Raw genomic sequence first — 17,761 nt, 5'->3', positions numbered from 1 at the left:
GAGAGTCGAGTGGTTATGACGCAATCGTTAGCCTATTTTTACAAAAACTGTTTCTACGGGGCCATAATGTAACATAGAAGGTAATGGAGCCCTTTATACATTGTCGTGTATCTTTAGAAATAAACAATGGACAAATGGAGTCTTTAAACGCCTCAGATGTAAAGTTATTCGCTGTTAAAGTGACGCCAAAATGAATGGGAGTCAATGGGATGCTAACGCAAGTGAAGTTCTGCTACAAGATGGCGGCACGCGGCCGACTTCAACTTCCGGTTGACTTCCTTCCCGCCTGGGCAAAATCAGGATGTGCGTTCGGGCACACAAACCCGATCGGCCGCTCTGTGCCATCCTCCATCCTGTGCGACAACACGGCTCCAACTCCTTATGGGGAAGCATCACAAGCCAGAATGAGCGGTTTCTTTATGTCATAATGCACTAGTATGGCTGACGACTGCAGAAGATCTTTTGACTTCTCGAAGGCTTCTTTTTGTTCGGAGCCCCATGTCCAGTTTGTCTCCTTCCTCAACAGTGCATGTAATGGTGCTAACCAGGTGGATAGAATAGGCAGGAATTTATGATAATAGTTCAACAAGCCTATGTAAGGGAAACAGGTCAATTTAGCTCAAAGGGAATCATTTAAGATTTTAAAGGGAATTTGAACAGAATCACTGTTTCACGGCTGATCACTGAGACGCCCTGCGATTCACTGAACGAGCCGTTTAACATCAAATCTGCGCTGGATATTAATATCCAAACTATAGTAAAAACACTATCAATTAGCACAGTAACAAGATCGGCAGTTTAAGACATTAACTTGTAAGCACAAAACACAAGATACTTCTCTTTTCAATATGAATAAGGCTTTATTAGATAAATCTAAGACATATAAACTAATCTAACACACAAACGCACGCACTCACACATTCACACAAGTTGCAGGAAGATCGAAAGTTAGGGAAAGATGAGTTTAAGAGAATGGAAATATGGAATCCCAAGTTTACAGCAATACGTTAAATTGCATAGACATGAACAGCCATCAATTGACCCTCGCATTCAGTTCCTCAATGAGGTTAAAATTATATTAGATACACCAGCACAAATGTCTGAAGGTACATTGCCTGTGTAAAGTTGTCGCTGATTGGATGGAAGTTCAGTAGTCGTTGAAGTGACGTCTTGGGAAGCCCGTGGTGGGCATTGGCTGAAGACGTTGAAGTTGTGTGCGGGTTGAAGTTGAAACTCGACGTTACAAAACTTAACTCAGAACACGAAACTCTCAAACGGAAAAGAAAAGAAGTAAAGTTTGACGAGACTAGGTGGTGTTCCTTCTCATCGTGGCTAAGTAGCAGCAGGCGTGCAGGCTGACGCACGCTGGAACCGCGCTCAAAGAACAGTGATGACAAACAGCATGGCTAAAAGCTAAAGCTAAGAAGCAAAACTAAAAGCAAACTAAAAGCTGGCATGACTAGTAGCAAAAGCAAGGCTAGAACTGAAAGCAGACATGACTAATAGCAGAAGCATAGCTAGAGACTAAAAGCAGACATGACTAATAGCAGAAGCATAGCTAGAGACTAAAAGCAGACATGACTAATAGCAGAAGCGTAGCTAGAGACTAAAAGCAGGATTTTATGGTGTCCTGAATATTTAAACTGGCCTGTTGGCCACACCTCAAATGTTGTCTTGACCAATCAGATATTGTCTTGGCTCGGGGGCATCATAAATCATATGTTTATCTTACCAAGCATGTGGTCCGAATTTTCCCGCTCTTGCAGGGTCTAATTTTGGACAGGATTCCTATAACCAGAATATGACATATTTGACAAATAATTGATTGTCTGGACTAATTCAAGCAAGCAGATTCGATTACGTAGATACTAGACATGACTATGTATCCTTAAGCTATCCCATAGTTATTAAAAGACATACACAATAAGTGATTATAACATGATAGTCAAATGTGTGGGTTACATATAAATGAATATGGAGTTAAGCGATGGACTGATATTCATTCAGAAGTCATTTTGGAGTTCATTTTGGTCCATATACATGTAGAAAAGACAGTTTCTTTGCCATTCTCTTGGCAAAGATGTCTGTGGAGACTGGAGGTTCAAAGCCCCTTCCCCCTTAGGAATTTAGGTCTGGTTCTGCTGGGTGTTGGGTGGGGGGGGGGGTCAAAAGATCTTGTAAAGTACTCTCATGGGTTTACACATGATGTCCGACGTTGCTTATCAATTACGAACAACAAATTTGACAAATCTCTTCTCCGAATTGAAATTGTCAATTTTTCTAGTGGTGTTAATGTTGAAAGCTGTTCTGTGAAAGCTTTGGTTGGTTGGTTATCTTGCTTGGGACTTGTGGCACAGAATGTTTTATGACTTCCTGTTGCCTTACTGAGGAATTCAGCTTGTGTTTCAGCCACAGCCCTGATCGACTCTTTAATTTGTCTGGTTCGAGTCATTTCTTCTACACCTAAATAAGCCTTCAGTTCACTCACAGACTGCAGTGTGGGGGCTTCCTGGATCGTTGTGACTTTTTCTGTGACTGGTTGCACACCTGCAGCACTGATTTTGTGGCCTAGAAATACCACCTCCTCTCCAAGGAACTCACACTTGCTGCGTTTCAACCTCAGACCGCTTCTTTTTAGTCTAGATAATACCTCGTCCAGGTTCCTTAGATGTTCTTCATCATTAGTCCCTGTGACTAAAATCTCATCCAAATAAACTGTGACGTGTGGGATGTTTTGCAAGATTCCTTCCATGGTGCGTTGGAAGATGGCTGGGCTTGACGCTACTCCAAATGGTAGCCTACAATAGGTGAAGTGTACAATCCTTTGTGTGTATTGATAGTGACAAATTTCTTTGCACTTGGGTCAAGCATGATCTGCTGATAAGCATGACTCATGTCCAGCTTTGAGAATTTCTGCCCTCCAGCTAACTGTGCAAATAAATCATCAACTTTAGGAATAGGATATTGTTCTACACTAGATGCTCTGTTGACTGTGCGTTTATAATCCCCACAAATTCGAATGGAGCCATCTGGCTTCCTCACAGGTACAATGGGTGCTGCCCATTCTGAAAACTGTACTGGATCTATAATTTTCTCCTCCACCAGTCTTTGAAGCTCTGCCTCAACCAGGGGTTTTACTGCGAGCGGTAAACGTCAAGGCTTATAGAATCTGGCTGGGCTTCCGGGTTAACATGAATGTTTGCTGTAGTGCCCTTAAGCTGTCCCAGCTCTTCTTTGAACACTTCAGTGTGCCTGTCTAACACATCTGACAATTTTACAGCTGGATTCATTGTTACTTTATTTACCAGCTGTGGTAGCAGCCCTATGTCTTTTAGCCAGCCACGGCCCAACAAATTTGGCCCTGCCCCTTCTACTACGACCATCACCAGTTTTTTTTCTACTTCCTGGTATGTCACTCTTCCTGTTACCTGGCCTAGCCCCCCCATCTTCTCACCTGTATATGTCTTCAAGTTCATATTGCATGATCTCCACTCAGGCATGTCTGTTCTTTTCTAAAGCTTGGAGTATTGATCCTTGCTGATGATTGTGACACCACATCCTGTGTCAACTTCAAACTCCACTTGCATGCCATTCACCTTTAACTTTTGTGTGATAGGAGCCATATTAGGTAGGTTTTGTGATACACTGTAAATTGTATTGATGTCACTTGCATCCTCTACATCACTCACTTCCTCCTCTTTGACTAAATGTGACCTCCTACCTTTCTCTTTTTCCTTTCTCTCCACTCTTTGTCCTACATAAATGGTGCTTTATGTGAACTAGCCCCAGCTTGCTTCAATCTGCATGCTCGTTTTCTGTGTCCACGCTTCCCACAGTTATGACAGAGTTCATTCACAAACCTGCATTCCTCAGGCGCATGATTTCCTTTGCATCTGTCTTTTCGGTCCTTTCTTGTCCGCAGAGTTGTTTGCTCTTTTAGCGTCCTCGTTGCTTGCGCTGTCTCCTCTGTTAACATCCCCTGTAAATCTTTTACATTTTTGTTTGCTGACTCCATTGCCTGACAGATATTAAGTGCTTTCTCAAAGTTTAAGTCCACTTCCGACAATAGCAGTCTCTGCATCCTGTCATCATTCACTCCACACACAAGTCTATCACTTAACATTTGTGAAAGTGAGGCAACAGTCTCTCCATTCTTCCGTGTGCGTGAATTAAACTTAAATCTTTGCACGATTTCACTTGGATTTTGGATTGTAATGGGCTTTGAGCACGTTTATCAACTCCCCATATGTTTTCTCTCCAGGAGTCATGGGACACAGCAAACTTCTCAACAAACTATAAGTGGTGGCTCCTACCCCACTTAATAGCACTGCTTTCTTTTTGTCAGCATCGGTAATCTCATTTGCTTGAAAGAAAAATTCCAGCATCTCACTGTATTCCTCCCACAATTGTGTCTCACCGTCAAAAGGGCTGAACGTTCAAACCAGCCCTTCCATCATTTTTTAAGAAAATCACTTCGGACCCCTCACATCCACTACACTCCCTCTTTGAACTCTTTCCAACTGGTCAACGCTAAAGAGCACTGAGCACCAGAACGGCCAGGCACGGGAACGGTTTCTTCCCTCAGACAATCCATCTTATGAACACTTAATAATTTTGAAACACATAACACTGTTTATACAATTATTTATCTAACACACATACTTAGTTTACATTTTGAACTTGCACATAATATGCCTGTACATACAAAATTGTCTATTGTAATATACCTGTACATACAATTGTCAGTTTGTATATTGTTATTACCGTTTATTGTTATTATGTTTGCACTGTGGAAACATCTATCACAAAAACTAATTCCTCCTATGAGTAAACTTACCTGACAATAAAGCTCATTCTGATTCTGATTATTTCAAGGTTTTATATTTATTAGATTCAGAGGACACAGAAATTTTCTATTCTTTTAGGGACTACTGTACACGGAATATTTGTACATTTAAAATTAATTTGTCAGTGCAGAAGAAATAAAATGGACTGCAAAAGTAATTAAAACAGGTAAAGTTTAAAAAGGGAAGCTTTTTAATAATGAATAATACCATCAGGAATATTTTCATATATTCAGAATGTTGTGAGCGGAGCTGTGATTTTAAGCACCATTGGGCACCGAAAATGCACCCTCACATGCAAAGACATGCTTATAATTTTTGATTATTATAATTACACATTGTGAACATCTGCTTATGTCCTGCATTCTGATGATCAGGTTTTTTTATGTCAATGTCCTCTACTATTCATAGAAAGACAGTAGTTTCACATCTACATTTATAAATAAGACATATTTCTAAGCTTGATGTCACAATTTCACCCTATGCACACGTGTGTCAGTATATTTTATTACAAGGCTCTGCCATCTCAAACAGCCTGTGATGTTCACTTGTGCGATGTGCAATGTCATAAGCAGTCTCTCCTGCACTGTTTTTCAGTCCTGCCTGTAGGGTGCGCTGTGACAGCAATAACTCAATCGTCTGCCCAGCTACAGTATTTCCAGCAGCCAGTTGTAGGGGTGTGAGTCGCCCCGCTGTCAAGGCATTGACCTCTGCCCCCCAATTCAAAAGACACGAAGCTACAGCGGCATGACCCCAGCGACAGGCACTATGTAGCGGCATCCAACCATCAGTAGTTCTTGCATGAAGATTCGCTCCAGCATTCAAAAGAGCAGAAACCACAGCATAATGGCCACTGTAAGCAGCACGGTGTAGTGGGGTGTACCCATCACTATCATGACAATTAACAAGTATTGGGTCCAATGCGAGGAGATGTTTTACTGTGTCTAACTTTAAAAGAGAAAGAGAGAGAAACAGAAAAGGTTAGAAAAACAAATCAAGAAAAATAAACAGAAATGCATATATACGTAATTTCTTCTATGCCAGATGCTACTGATAGTATAGGCCAATTGTACATGGAAGCAGCTCCAGGCTGATGATGTATGGGGTCAGTGCTGCGCATGCGCTGGTCAGTCTCGTGAAAACCAATGCTTGTTTACAGGATCAAAGGAAGTAAAATTTCCTTACTTTAGCAAAGGAAAACCAGTCTCCTCTTGGCTTATATCGAAATCTTCTGACATTCTTCTTTACAAATTCTTGTTTTGTACATCTAATTAGTGACCGTTGTTTTGTTTTGATCTCTCCGCTGCATTTCTGCATGCGTAACTTCTGATCAGCACATACGCAAAGCTGAAATCATCCCTCCTCTGCCCTTAACTGCTTCCATTTACAACAGTGAGCGCAAGCTAGATTATTACGTTTTGAATATGGATTTTTGGTAACACTTGGTAATACATTATAAGGGTATTCTTAAGTCATTATAATGAATGCATAATGCATTATAAAAACCTTATTATATGTTGTAACAACTCATGAATATTCATAAGAACAGTTTTAATTTATTATAATATTTACTTAGAGAGTATGATGCTTTATAACACAATGAACACGTTGCATACACTTTTACAATTGATTACATTTGTCATAGTTTAAATGTATTACAAGTCTCATATCTTGCCGTTTTTCTTATGCTACTTAAATCGTTTAAAGACCGCTTATATGTAGTAATAATAATAATAATAATAAAAATTCTCTCAAACAGCCATAAGATCAGATATCAGATCAGGTGAATGTGTAATATGAAACATTTGCTTTGAACTATTTTTATTGTAATATCAGTTTGATTATTCTGATGGTACCCTTTAGACAGCTGTTGATAAGCAACTCTGCAACTTCATATCAACTAGCAGTCATTGGAGTATTAGTATGTCTGCTAATGTAAATATATGCTAACACTTTATTTTGATGGTCAACCAACAGATAAACTGACTGTGTGTCTTTGCCGGCAGCCATATCATCCTGGAGCCCAAGACTGGTTGCCCACTGAAGCTAAGCAGGGCTAAGCCTGGTCAGAACCTGGATGGGAGACCTCCTGGGAAAAACTAGGTTGCTGCTGGAAGAGGTGCTAGTGAGGCCAGCAGGGGGTGCTCACCCTGTGGTCTGTGTGGGTCCTAGTGCCCCAGTGTAGTGATGGGGACACTATACTATATAACTATATACAGTATACTATACTATACTGTCAACAAGCACCGTCCTTTGGATGAGACATTAAACCGAGGTCCTGACTCTCTGTGGTCATTAAAAATCCCAGGATGTCTCTTGACAAGAGTACAGGTGTGACCTCGGCATCCTGGCTACTCCTAGTGTGTGGTGAGCTAAATTGATAAAACGTGATCAACTCCGCTTGCCACTATCCACTTGGTCATCACTTAAAAACAAACACACAAACAAAACTTTAATTAAACAAAAATGTTCCAAACATTTTTCTAAACCAATTAATAATGAAACAATAAGAAATACAACTTTTCAATTAAGAAAGAAAACTGAACTATTTTAATTGCGAGAGAGAAGAGAGACATTAACCAAATTATTTTTTTATTAATTAGTTTATTCATGCATTTATTTAAAATGGATTAATAAAAAATATTTTAATTAATACAAAGAAATCATAAAAAGTGATAAATTTCTTAATTTTGGACATAATTTTTGGCATGTCATGGGCTCTGTACAAGGGAATAAAATGTGTTAAACTGATAACAAACAAATGTGTGTGACCTGCTGAAATAAATAAAATTTTGTATTCTGGGCTTAACTCAGGAACTGAATTGAATAATGTTAATGCCATTAATTATCTATGATGAGTTCGTTAGTGTTAGGGGCCGTTCACATATTGCGTCTTTTGCATGCTCAAGTTCGTTATTTCAAATGTAGGCACGTGGTATGCGCACTCATAATGGAAGCGACGCGCATGCGGTGCGACGCGCTAGTTTTTTCCAGACTCGTCCGCACCGCATCAAGTTAAAAACATCTCAACTTTGCAGAATGCTGCAAGCGCACAGCTGGTCATGTGACAAGGACTAACCAATCGGCTTCATCCTTTCCATAACAACGTTGAAAACTCAGCAAAGATTAAACAACAGCTGATCATAGCTGTATATGGATAGCCATTTATAAAAAAAAATTTGTAGCAGAGCTACCGTAAGCGATTTTTAGTGCTGCAAATCCATTTATATTTTGCTGAAATTTCCGCGTCTTCATGGATAGAGCAGGTCATAGTTGCTTAGCAATGACAGATGCCTCAGGAGCGCAAGTACCCGAGCGCTTTGGAAAGGAGGAGAAAGCCACGCGCCTAGCGTTTTCCATGCATTTTTGGCGAGCGCCAACCTCTCGCTCTCTCTCGTGAGGCCAATAAGGAAGTGACTAAGGGGCCAATCACATATCGCGCTTAAAAACGCATGGAAAATGCTTGGCGTGCTGTTTTCTGATTTTTTGCAAAAGCCTTCGGCACTTGTGCTCCTGAGGCATCTGCCGTTGCTAAGCAACCATGACCTGCTCTCTTCATGAAGACGCAGAGATTTCAGCAATGGATAAATGGATCTGCAGCACTAAAAATTGCTTGCAGTAGCTCTGCTACTAAATTAATTTAAAAATGGCAATCCATATACAGCTATGATCAACATCTTGGCTGAGCTTTCAACATTGTTACGGAAAAGGTGAGGAAGCTACGTGACCTGCGGTGTGCTTGCGGCATTCTGAAAGTTGAGATGTTTTTAACTTGATGCGGTGCAGACGCGCCTGGAAAAAACGAGCGCGTCGCACCGCGTGCGCGTCGCTTCCATTATGAGCTTGCATCCCGCGTGCCTACATTTGAAATAACGAACTTGAGCATGCAAAAGACACGTTATGTGAACGGCCCCTAAAACTGCAATTCATCGACTAGCCGCTTGAGGCTGGCTGCAAAAGGGAGTTAGTTCCATAGACTCCCCATGTTAAAATGCCCAACTTTACAGCAGAAAAAACGTTTACAGCCTGGTGTAAAAAATTACTTTGGTCAAAATAGCTAATTTTGTCCTCATTGACAACTGTGAGGGGGGTGAATTTTTTTTATAACTCATCCGTTTAAATTAGATTAAGACTTTGCTGCAGCCTGGAATTGAACTACTGGTTTCGTCTGGTCAGAGGAGAACTGGCCCCCCAACTGAGCCTGGTTTCTCCCAAGGTTTTTTTCTCCATTCTGTCACCAATGGAGTTTCGGTTCCTTGCCGCTGTCGCCTCTGGCTTGCTTAGTTGGGGTCACTTCATCTACAGCGATATCATTGACTTGATTGCAAATAAATGCACAGACACTATTTAACTGAACAGAGATGACATCACTGAATTCAATGATGAACTGCCTTTAACTATCATTTTGCATTATTGACACACTGTTTTCCTAATGAATGTTGTTCAGTTGCTTTGACGCAATGTATTTTGTTTAAAACGCTATATAAATAAAGGTGACTTGACTTAAAATTCTGCATAATTAAGGGCGTGGTCACTTGAGTGACAGGTGGATTGCCGCTGCTGACACTGCCATCGCGCTAAGTGGGCGTGGCTTCAGCAAGTAGCTCCCGCCTTTTTGCCCATTTTCGATTGTCCGGGAGAGTCACGTGGTGACGCGTTGCCAAGGTAGCGACGGCTCACTCTGCACACTTGAGGCTTCAAAAACACACTTCTGGAGTCTACGCATGGGCGTAGGTTTAGGGGAGGGGAGGCTGACAAATTTGTTCCCACCAGTATTTAGCAAGCTCCTTTGAACTGCTATTTGGACCGATTCTAATGGCCAGGACGACGACAGTACAAGAAACGCCGTAATTTGATTGGCGGCGGGGTATCTGACAGGCTACACGCGCGGGCCGGGACTACTTTTGTGCTTGCACTAGCAGCGAGCGGGTGGTGTGTGTGTGTGTGTGTGCGTGCACGCGCGCATGTTGAGGACGCCGACGGTAAGTTACCAGGGCTGTCTCTCTGCCACATACAAAGGCCAGAGTAAAAAAAAAATTATATTCCAGGGTTTTTTTTGTCCCTTTTTGTAATTTGTAGATGCCACCCAAGAAGAAGAAAGGGGACATAAGAAGCTTTTTCATAAAGCAGAGTCGGAGTGTAAGTTGGCAAAATAACTAGCTAGCCACACAAATAAACTAGCAGTAGTGACTGACCAGGCTTTCAAATGCAGATTCTACTGTGGAAAATAGTATTAACTGGTGATAGTATGTGTTACCCAGGATGATAGAATGCTACGTTAGAAAGTAACTGAATGTCAATTAGCCTGTACATTAACTTAGATTAACTTTATTATATTTATTTATTTAGATTTGTTTCCTTGTGGCAGAGTATTTTTTGTTAGTGTAAATAGTAATGTACATAATAATTTGTTAAAGGGTTAGTTCACCCAGATAGCAAATTTATGTAATTAATAACTTACCCTGATGTTGTTTCAAACCCGTAAAACCTCTGTTTATCTTTGGAACACAGTTTAAGATATTTTAGATTTAGTCCAAGAGCTCTCAGTCCCTTCATTGAAGCTGTGTGAACGGTATACTGTCCATGTCCAGAAAGGTAAGAAAAACATAATCAAAGTAGTCCATGTGACATCAGAGGGTCGGTTAGAATTTTTTGAAGCATCGAAAATACATTTTGGTCCAAAAATAGCAAAAACGACGACTTTATTCAGCATTGTCTTCTCTTCCGTGTCTGTTGTGAGAGAGAGTTCAAAACAAAGCAGCTGGATATCCGGTTCGCGAATTAATCATTCAGTTCACCAAATCGAACTGAATCGTTTTAAACGGTTCGCATCTCTAATACGCAGTAATCCACAAATGACTTAAGCTGTTAACTTTTTTTTTATGTGGCTGACACTCCCTCTGAGTTCAAACAAACCAATATCCCGGAGTAATGCATGCACTCAAACAGTACACTGACTGAACTGCTGTGAAGAGAGAACTGAAGATGAACACCGAGCCGAGCCAGATAACGAACAAAACATTGACTCATTCACGAGTCAAGAACCGGTTGCATCGGTTTTTGGATCACCAGTAGTTCTTTCGGACAGTTCGATTCAATAAACCGGTTGAAGAAAACGGTTCACCGGTTCTTTTGCCCTCGACGTATAATGGCGTCATTTGCGATGAATGCCCTTGATTCAAGCCTTCGGTTTACCCGCGCTCATAACACTAGCACGGAATCAGTTCAGAATCAATCACCAAAAGAATCAGTTCAGTTCAGACGCCCTGTGTGTCGGTCTGCTTCACGCTGAATCACACATGCGCAGTATCATCAGCTCCTCGGTTCACGAATCAGATGCGTCTGACAGAAACGGTTCTTGACTCATGAATGAGTCAATGTTTTGTTCGTTATCTGGCTCGGCTCGGTGTTCATCTTCAGTTCTCTCTTCACAGCAGTTCAGTCAGTGTACTGTTTGAGTGCATGCATTACTCCGGGATATTGGTTTGTTTGAACTCAGAGGGAGTGTCAGCCACATTAAAAAAGTTAAGCTTAAGTCATTTGGCCATGGACCCAAAATTTCAACATTCTGGTCCCCGAGCCACTTAGTTATTACTTTTGCCTTATGGCACGGTGCTCCATCATGCTGGAAAATGCATTGTTCTTCACCAAACTGTTGTTGGATTGTTGGAAGAAGTTGCTGTTGGAGGGTGTTTTGGTACCATTCTTTATTCATGGCTGTGTTTTTGGGCAGAATTGTGAGTGAGCCCACTCCCTTGGATGAGAAGCAACCCCACACATGAATGGTGTCAGGATGCTTTACTGTTGGCATGACACAGGACTGATGGTAGCGCTCACCTTTTCTTCTCCAGACAAGCCTTTTTCCAGATGCCCCAAAGAAGATCAGAAGATCAATCTGTCCCTGATGTTTTTTTTGGAGAGAAGTGGCTTCTTTGCTGCCCTTCTTGACACCAGGCCATCTTCCAAAATTCTTCACCTCACTGTGCGTTCAGATGCGCTCACACCTGCCTGCTGCCATTCCTGAGCAAGCTCTGCACTGGTGGCACTCTGATCCCGCAGCTGAATCCTCTTTAGGAGACAATCCTGGCGCTTGCTGGACTTTCTTGGATGCCCTGAAGCCTTCTTTACAAGAATTGAACCTCTTTCCTTGAAGTTCTTGATGATCCTATAAATTGTTGATTTAGGTGCAATCTTAGTAGCCACAATATCCTTGCCTGTGAAGCCATTTTTATGCAACGCAATGATGGCTGCACGCGTTTCTTTGCAGGTCACCATGGTTAACAATGGAAGAACAATGATTTCAAGCATCACCCTCCTTTTAACATGTCAAGTCTGCCATTCTAACCCAATCAGCCTGACATAATGATCTCCAGCCTTGTGCTCGTCAACATTCTCACCTGAGTTAACAAGACGATTACTGAAATGATCTCAGCAGGTCCTTTAATGACAGCAATGAAATGCAGTGGAAAGGTTTTTTTGGGATTAAGTAAATTTTCATGGCAAAGAAGGACTATGCAATTCATCTGATCACTCTTCATAACATTCTGGAGTATATGCAAATTGCTATTATAAAAACTTAAGCAGCAACTTTTCCAATTTCCAATATTTATGTAATGCTCAAAACTGGAAACGAAAAGGACTAAACCAGTGGTTCTCAACCCGCGGCCCGCTAAAATATTTAGGCTGCTTATGAAATATAAACATGCAGACCTACTCACATAACGTTACGCATTTAACGAACACATACAAGTGCACACTTCGGCAGAATTAAATTCAAATAGTCATCAACAGCCATTAGTTAAGATAAAATTGCGCATCAGAATGGACAAATAAGTTTTAAGGGAGAAAAAAAAATAAATGTGAAAAATGCCAGCGAACGAACATGTACAAACAAGAATAGTCGCAGTATCAGTAGTGAAGGAGAAGTGCTGGATTTTCGGTTTGCCCCGCAACTCACTTAAAGAAGTTTAGGCAAATAGAAACACCATATACTACGTAGCAATCCTTAATTGAAGAAATGTGGCAAAACATCTCTGGAGAGAACCTCATATTATTAAATTCGAAAGTGCTTTCCATATTTGGATCAACATAGGCTACATTTGTGAACGCGCATATTCTGAAATGTTGCGTGTCAAGTCATGCTCCCATGCGCGTCTTACAGACTGCATCTTAAAGCCTCTGTTAAACTTTCCGCGAGTCCGCTATGGACCGCTAGGTAGGTGTGACGTAAAAATCGTCCCCGGAGAGTGTGTGCCGAGGCTCTGAGCAGACAACCGCGTGGACAGGTGCGCGTGGTCAGTAGGCTTCAAAAGCACAATTGCACATGTTCAGGCAGTGTGAAGAAGCTCATTGCTACTCGAACCTGTGCAATCCGTCAATAAAAGAATATAAAGACAGTCAGATGTGCAATAATTCTGGGCAAGTGTTTGTTAACATGTTTGTTGCAGAGCGGACCATCAGCGTGCGCTTTCAGAAGTATAAATTGAAGAAGTCGCTGGCCGTGTATAACACAGGCTTTACAATCGCAACTTCTTTGTGCTGTTACTCCTTTCGAGCTGAATCTCACATAATTGGTTAGCTCCCGACAGCATCAGGTGTTTTATTTATGGGGAGTAGAATTATTTATTTCAATGAATATAATAGATTAGATATCATAATATTTAGGCTATAATATTATAAATCAGGTTGGTTTGTATTGGTGAAGTAATATGTAAATTATATGCGTGCGGCCCGCGAGACTTGCACTTGGACCATAGTGCGGCCCGCTGGAAAAAAAAGGTTGAGAACCACTGGACTAAACTGTGACAAAACTGAAATTTTTTTTTCTTTTTTATTAGAAACTTGCATACACGTTTGAAAAGCCAGAAGTAAACGTCAGTTCTGCATTAGGATGATTACTTTTATTTTACCTTAAAGGAGCTATGTGGAGGTTTTTACTTAAAAAAAATCTTTAAGATAGAGTTTTCATTTGTACATGTATGAGCCAACCATGATGTAAAAAAAAGAGTGACACCTCGACTGTCCACCACGGTTGCCTCTATCAGCCTGTAGGCTCAATTGTGTGTGGAGGAGTCGGGCCCAAATTGGCGCGAAAATTCACAAAATGTGACGTCATGCGCATTCTCGTCTACTTGGGCTTACAACCGTACGGCACGCCAGCCATTATAGTAAGCAGCGGCAATAGTGTTTTCAAATGGACTCTGCGGATGGAAAGAAGCGACCAGCCTCCAGCACAATTCAGACACCCACGGACACTCCTCATAAGTAAAAAAAAAAAAAAGCAATGCTCCTTTAAAATTACATAGACTTAATTCGATTTAAAAATCACCTGCTGTAGCACACTGAAAAAAGTGTTTCATTCATCCAATTAAAAAAATTTAGGGTAATGATTCACATCTATATTTATTAACTTGAGACAATAAGTTATTTATTTTTCATTGGCTCAAGTAAAAAAATATAGATGTGAATCATTACCCTAATTTTTTTTTTTTTAATTGGATGAATGAAACACTTTGCATCTTTTTTTTATTCGCACCAACATTATTTGATTTTAACATTTTGGAATAATCTATTTATATAGCATCCTTTTATTTAGTCTCACTGGTAAATACCTTTTTTTATTTATTTAAAACTAAATTTAAAAACTAAAACAAATACTGAATGCTGATTAAGAAACATCTTATTGAATGTGTGTTGATCGTGTTGTTTGGACTGTAGAACTAGTTATTGCAGTTATTGCCTTTAATTTCACATGGTTACAGTGTATCTTTTCATTTAAGGCCAGTTCTCTGTAGTTTCAACCCAATTCAAAAACAAAAGCTAAATGCTGATGTCTGTACCGTCTATGTTTGTATTGAATGTAGGCTACTTACTGTGCAGTTACTGCTGTTAATTTCAGATGGTTACGGTTATTGTTTTCAATAGTCAAAAGCCAGTTTGGCCAATTAAATACCAAATAAACATCTTGTTTATCCATACTTTCCTTCTTTCTTGTTTGTTGCTTAAAGATAAAAAAAAAAAAAATCGGAAATCGTTATCGGAATCGGCTAGTTTGCTTGTTAAAATCGGTATCGGAATCGGCCATGAAAAATCATGATCGTGCATCCCTAGGCGAAACATTAAAGTTTGTTAGGCTTCCACGGACATGCCCTTCAACAGAAATCTTCGCAATTTAATGTCACAAAAGGCTTTAGATTACACTTACCAAATTTTGTGTAAATCAGTTTAAACTTCTAGGAGGAGTTTGTTACATTGTTAAATACAATGCCTGAAAATGGCAAAAACAGCACAAAACTTGCAGAGAAAATTCTTAATAAAATACTTCCTGTTGGGTTTCAGACCATGTACCGGTGGGACTTTTTCTGTAGGTATTGGTGTGTTACATGTGTCTACCAAATTTCGTACAAGTATTTGAAACATAGCTCAAGAGGCACATTGTTAAAATTTTAAAACTCTGAGACCCATATCAGATGAACATTTTCACCACTTTTGGCGTGTGCGTGCGTGAGTTTTTAAAGGGCCAAAAATGAAAATTAAGCCATAAATTACTTATTTTTATCCATATTCAAAATTTAATAATCATGCTGACCTCATATGTCATTTCCCCGGAACTGCTTCCGTTTTACAACAGTGAGCACAAGCTAGATTAAAGTGATTATTACGTTTTAAATCTGGATATTTTTCTTACAAAAATGCATCGATTCGCTTCACAGGAGGCCTTTGTTTACCCCCCGGAGCCATGTGAGACACCTTTTTTTTTAATGGATGCGCTTTCTTTTAAACTTCTCTTGGAACGATGGAGTGCAACATTTACATTTACATTTATTCATTTAGCTGACGCTTTTATCCAAAGCGACTTACAATTGCAATATATGTCAGAGGTTGCACGCCTCTGGAGCAACTAGGAGTTAAGTGTCTTGCTCAGGGACACATTGGTGTCTCACAGTGGATTCGAACCTGGGTCTCTCACACCAAGTGCATTTGTCTTATCCACTGCGCCATCACCACCCCAACACCGCTGAGTTGCATCAAACAGCTTGAAGGATCAAAGTCATTTTAAAAAAAATAATTTGTATGAAAGAAGAAAGTCATATATACCTAGGAGTAATTCATGGGCTAATGTAATTTTTTAGGTGTACTAACACTTTAAGCAGGTTTAGGCCCTCAAAAATGTAATTTATTTGGAGAAGAAGAAAAAAAAAGTATCTGAGAAATTCCAACAGGGTCCTCGCACCGCCGGTGCTCGGGCCCTAAAAAAATAGATATCCAGAATTCAGAAAATAAAAAATAAGAGGGTGACCCTTGTGCACCCTTCAAAGACTGAAACCACAGAGCCCCCCATATAAATTCTAAATAACCCCTAAATATATATATGAAATGTTTGCTTACTCTGTTCCTCTCAGCGGCCCATAATATCAGTTCAGTTGGAGTGTTTTGTAATTTAAACTCTTGTTGTTGATACCATTCTTCAGTGTGACAAGATTCATCATCATCTCCTTCCTCCTCATCCACCCAGCTGCTCTTTGACCCTACTGGGATCATGTGACCATGAGACTCTAGTAAGTCAAGCTGGTTAAAGTCTTCTGGAAAATCCATCACTGAGTCCACCTTTAGAGTAAAAGAGAGTGAGATACCGTTGTGTGTGTTTGGGGTGGGGTGGGGGTGCACCAGTTTTACAGCATAGCAAAAACAAAAACAACAACAATCAAAAAAAAAGAAATGAACAGCCTGATTGCATTTTCGTTAAGTTTTTACAGAAACTGTAGAGCATGAATTTAAGCATTTAACACTGTTACCCAGGCTGTAGGACAAAAATCACACAAAAATACGGTCTTAATTTGACAAATTCATAATAATTCATAAAGTTTATCAATAAAAACTTTGTAATGCATGCTTTTAACACTGTTAACGTTACCCAGGTTGTATGACAAAATCATAAAACATTTTCTTAACAAATGTAAGTTTTTCTTTAAAAAAATGTTTATATAATGTAGATGTTTATTTTATATTTATTATTAGGACATACTAGGACATAAGTAATCATTGTATCATAGAGCACAATATGATTCCATTAACTGAATCATGGTGCCACCTTTGTCTCTTTTTTCAATAGGCTGACAGATCACTTTGTATCGATAAAACCATCGTTTAAACTATTAAAACGTATTTCATGTATTCTCATTGCATAACGTATTTCACACAAAACAAACTCACCGATAGCTAGCCTTTTTCACATTGAGCAGTGAGCACGTCGACAACATACACAGATCTAGTACGGAAACTGTCTTGACTCTGGGGAATGTAGTTTTTTTGTGTCGCCCTTTTTCCTTTACCTAATGAATCTCTAAACTACATTTCCCAGGATTAAAAAAACTTCCCGCGAACATAAGCTTGGCTACTTCCGTAGTAGGTGGGCAAAATTTATTCTATGTAAACGTGCATCAGTGAGCGCTTTGATTCTTTTCATAGGTAAAGTTATATTTATTTTGCTTTGAATTAACAATTCAAAAGTCCACTCTGAAACACGTTGCAACCGCTTTATTTAGTACATTTTTTTAGAATCAAATCTTCTCTTCTCGTATGTTTATGAGCAAAGTATGGCATGTACAACTATCTCACACAGTCAGCAGCGTTCTCTGCGTTAAAGTATAGTAACTTTATCTCTAGATCAAGATCAACAGATTTGAATCTCTCTTTTTCTCTGATCAGGGTCATCATTTTCAGTTGTCTACACAGTATGACATCAGCTGGAAACACCATGTGAGTATAATTTAACTTTTGCTAACGTTACAGTTGACTTCAGAAGTTTAAATAAACCTTGAAGAATCTGCAAAATCGTATATATATATATATATATATATATATATATATATATATATATATATATATATATATATATATATATATTGTTAACCAAA

General features: G+C 39.7%; 2 protein-coding genes across 2 annotated transcripts in view; one reads left to right on the top strand and one right to left on the bottom strand.

Moving 5' to 3' along the window:
• Positions 1-4,865: 4,865 nt before the first annotated feature.
• On the bottom strand, positions 4,866-17,191 carry ankrd49 (ankyrin repeat domain 49). The gene is made up of 3 exons (XM_059514856.1): positions 17,058-17,191; positions 16,233-16,451; positions 4,866-5,792 (listed from the first exon to the last, which is right to left on the bottom strand). Exons 2-3 carry the CDS (start codon positions 16,437-16,439, stop codon positions 5,340-5,342), a joined length of 660 nt encoding a protein of 219 aa, XP_059370839.1. The 5' UTR covers positions 16,440-16,451; positions 17,058-17,191; the 3' UTR covers positions 4,866-5,339.
• Positions 17,192-17,228: 37 nt separating this feature from the next.
• mre11a (MRE11 homolog A, double strand break repair nuclease) overlaps positions 17,229-17,761 on the top strand; it is a 254,367-nt gene continuing 253,834 nt past the window's right edge. Inside the window, exons 1-2 of the mRNA XM_059514860.1 lie at positions 17,229-17,312; positions 17,553-17,603. Of these exons, the coding sequence (XP_059370843.1) occupies positions 17,581-17,603 (23 nt within the window). The 5' untranslated portion in view covers positions 17,229-17,312; positions 17,553-17,580. The remainder of the gene's footprint in view (positions 17,313-17,552; positions 17,604-17,761) is intronic.

The sequence above is a fragment of the Carassius carassius genome, chromosome 28 (assembly GCF_963082965.1).
Source record: "Carassius carassius chromosome 28, fCarCar2.1, whole genome shotgun sequence".
Lineage (NCBI taxonomy): Eukaryota > Metazoa > Chordata > Actinopteri > Cypriniformes > Cyprinidae > Carassius > Carassius carassius.
This window is presented reverse-complemented; position numbering and strand designations above follow the sequence as displayed.

Coding starts and splice junctions, on each gene's coding strand:
- ankrd49 (XM_059514856.1), bottom strand. CDS start 16,439: ATGGATTTTCCAGAAGACTTTAACCAGCTTGACTTACTAGAGTCTCAT. Junction 5,793..16,232: donor GGGCCGCTGAGAGGAACAGA/GTAAGCAAACAT, acceptor TCTCTTTTAAAG/TTAGACACAGTAAAACATCT.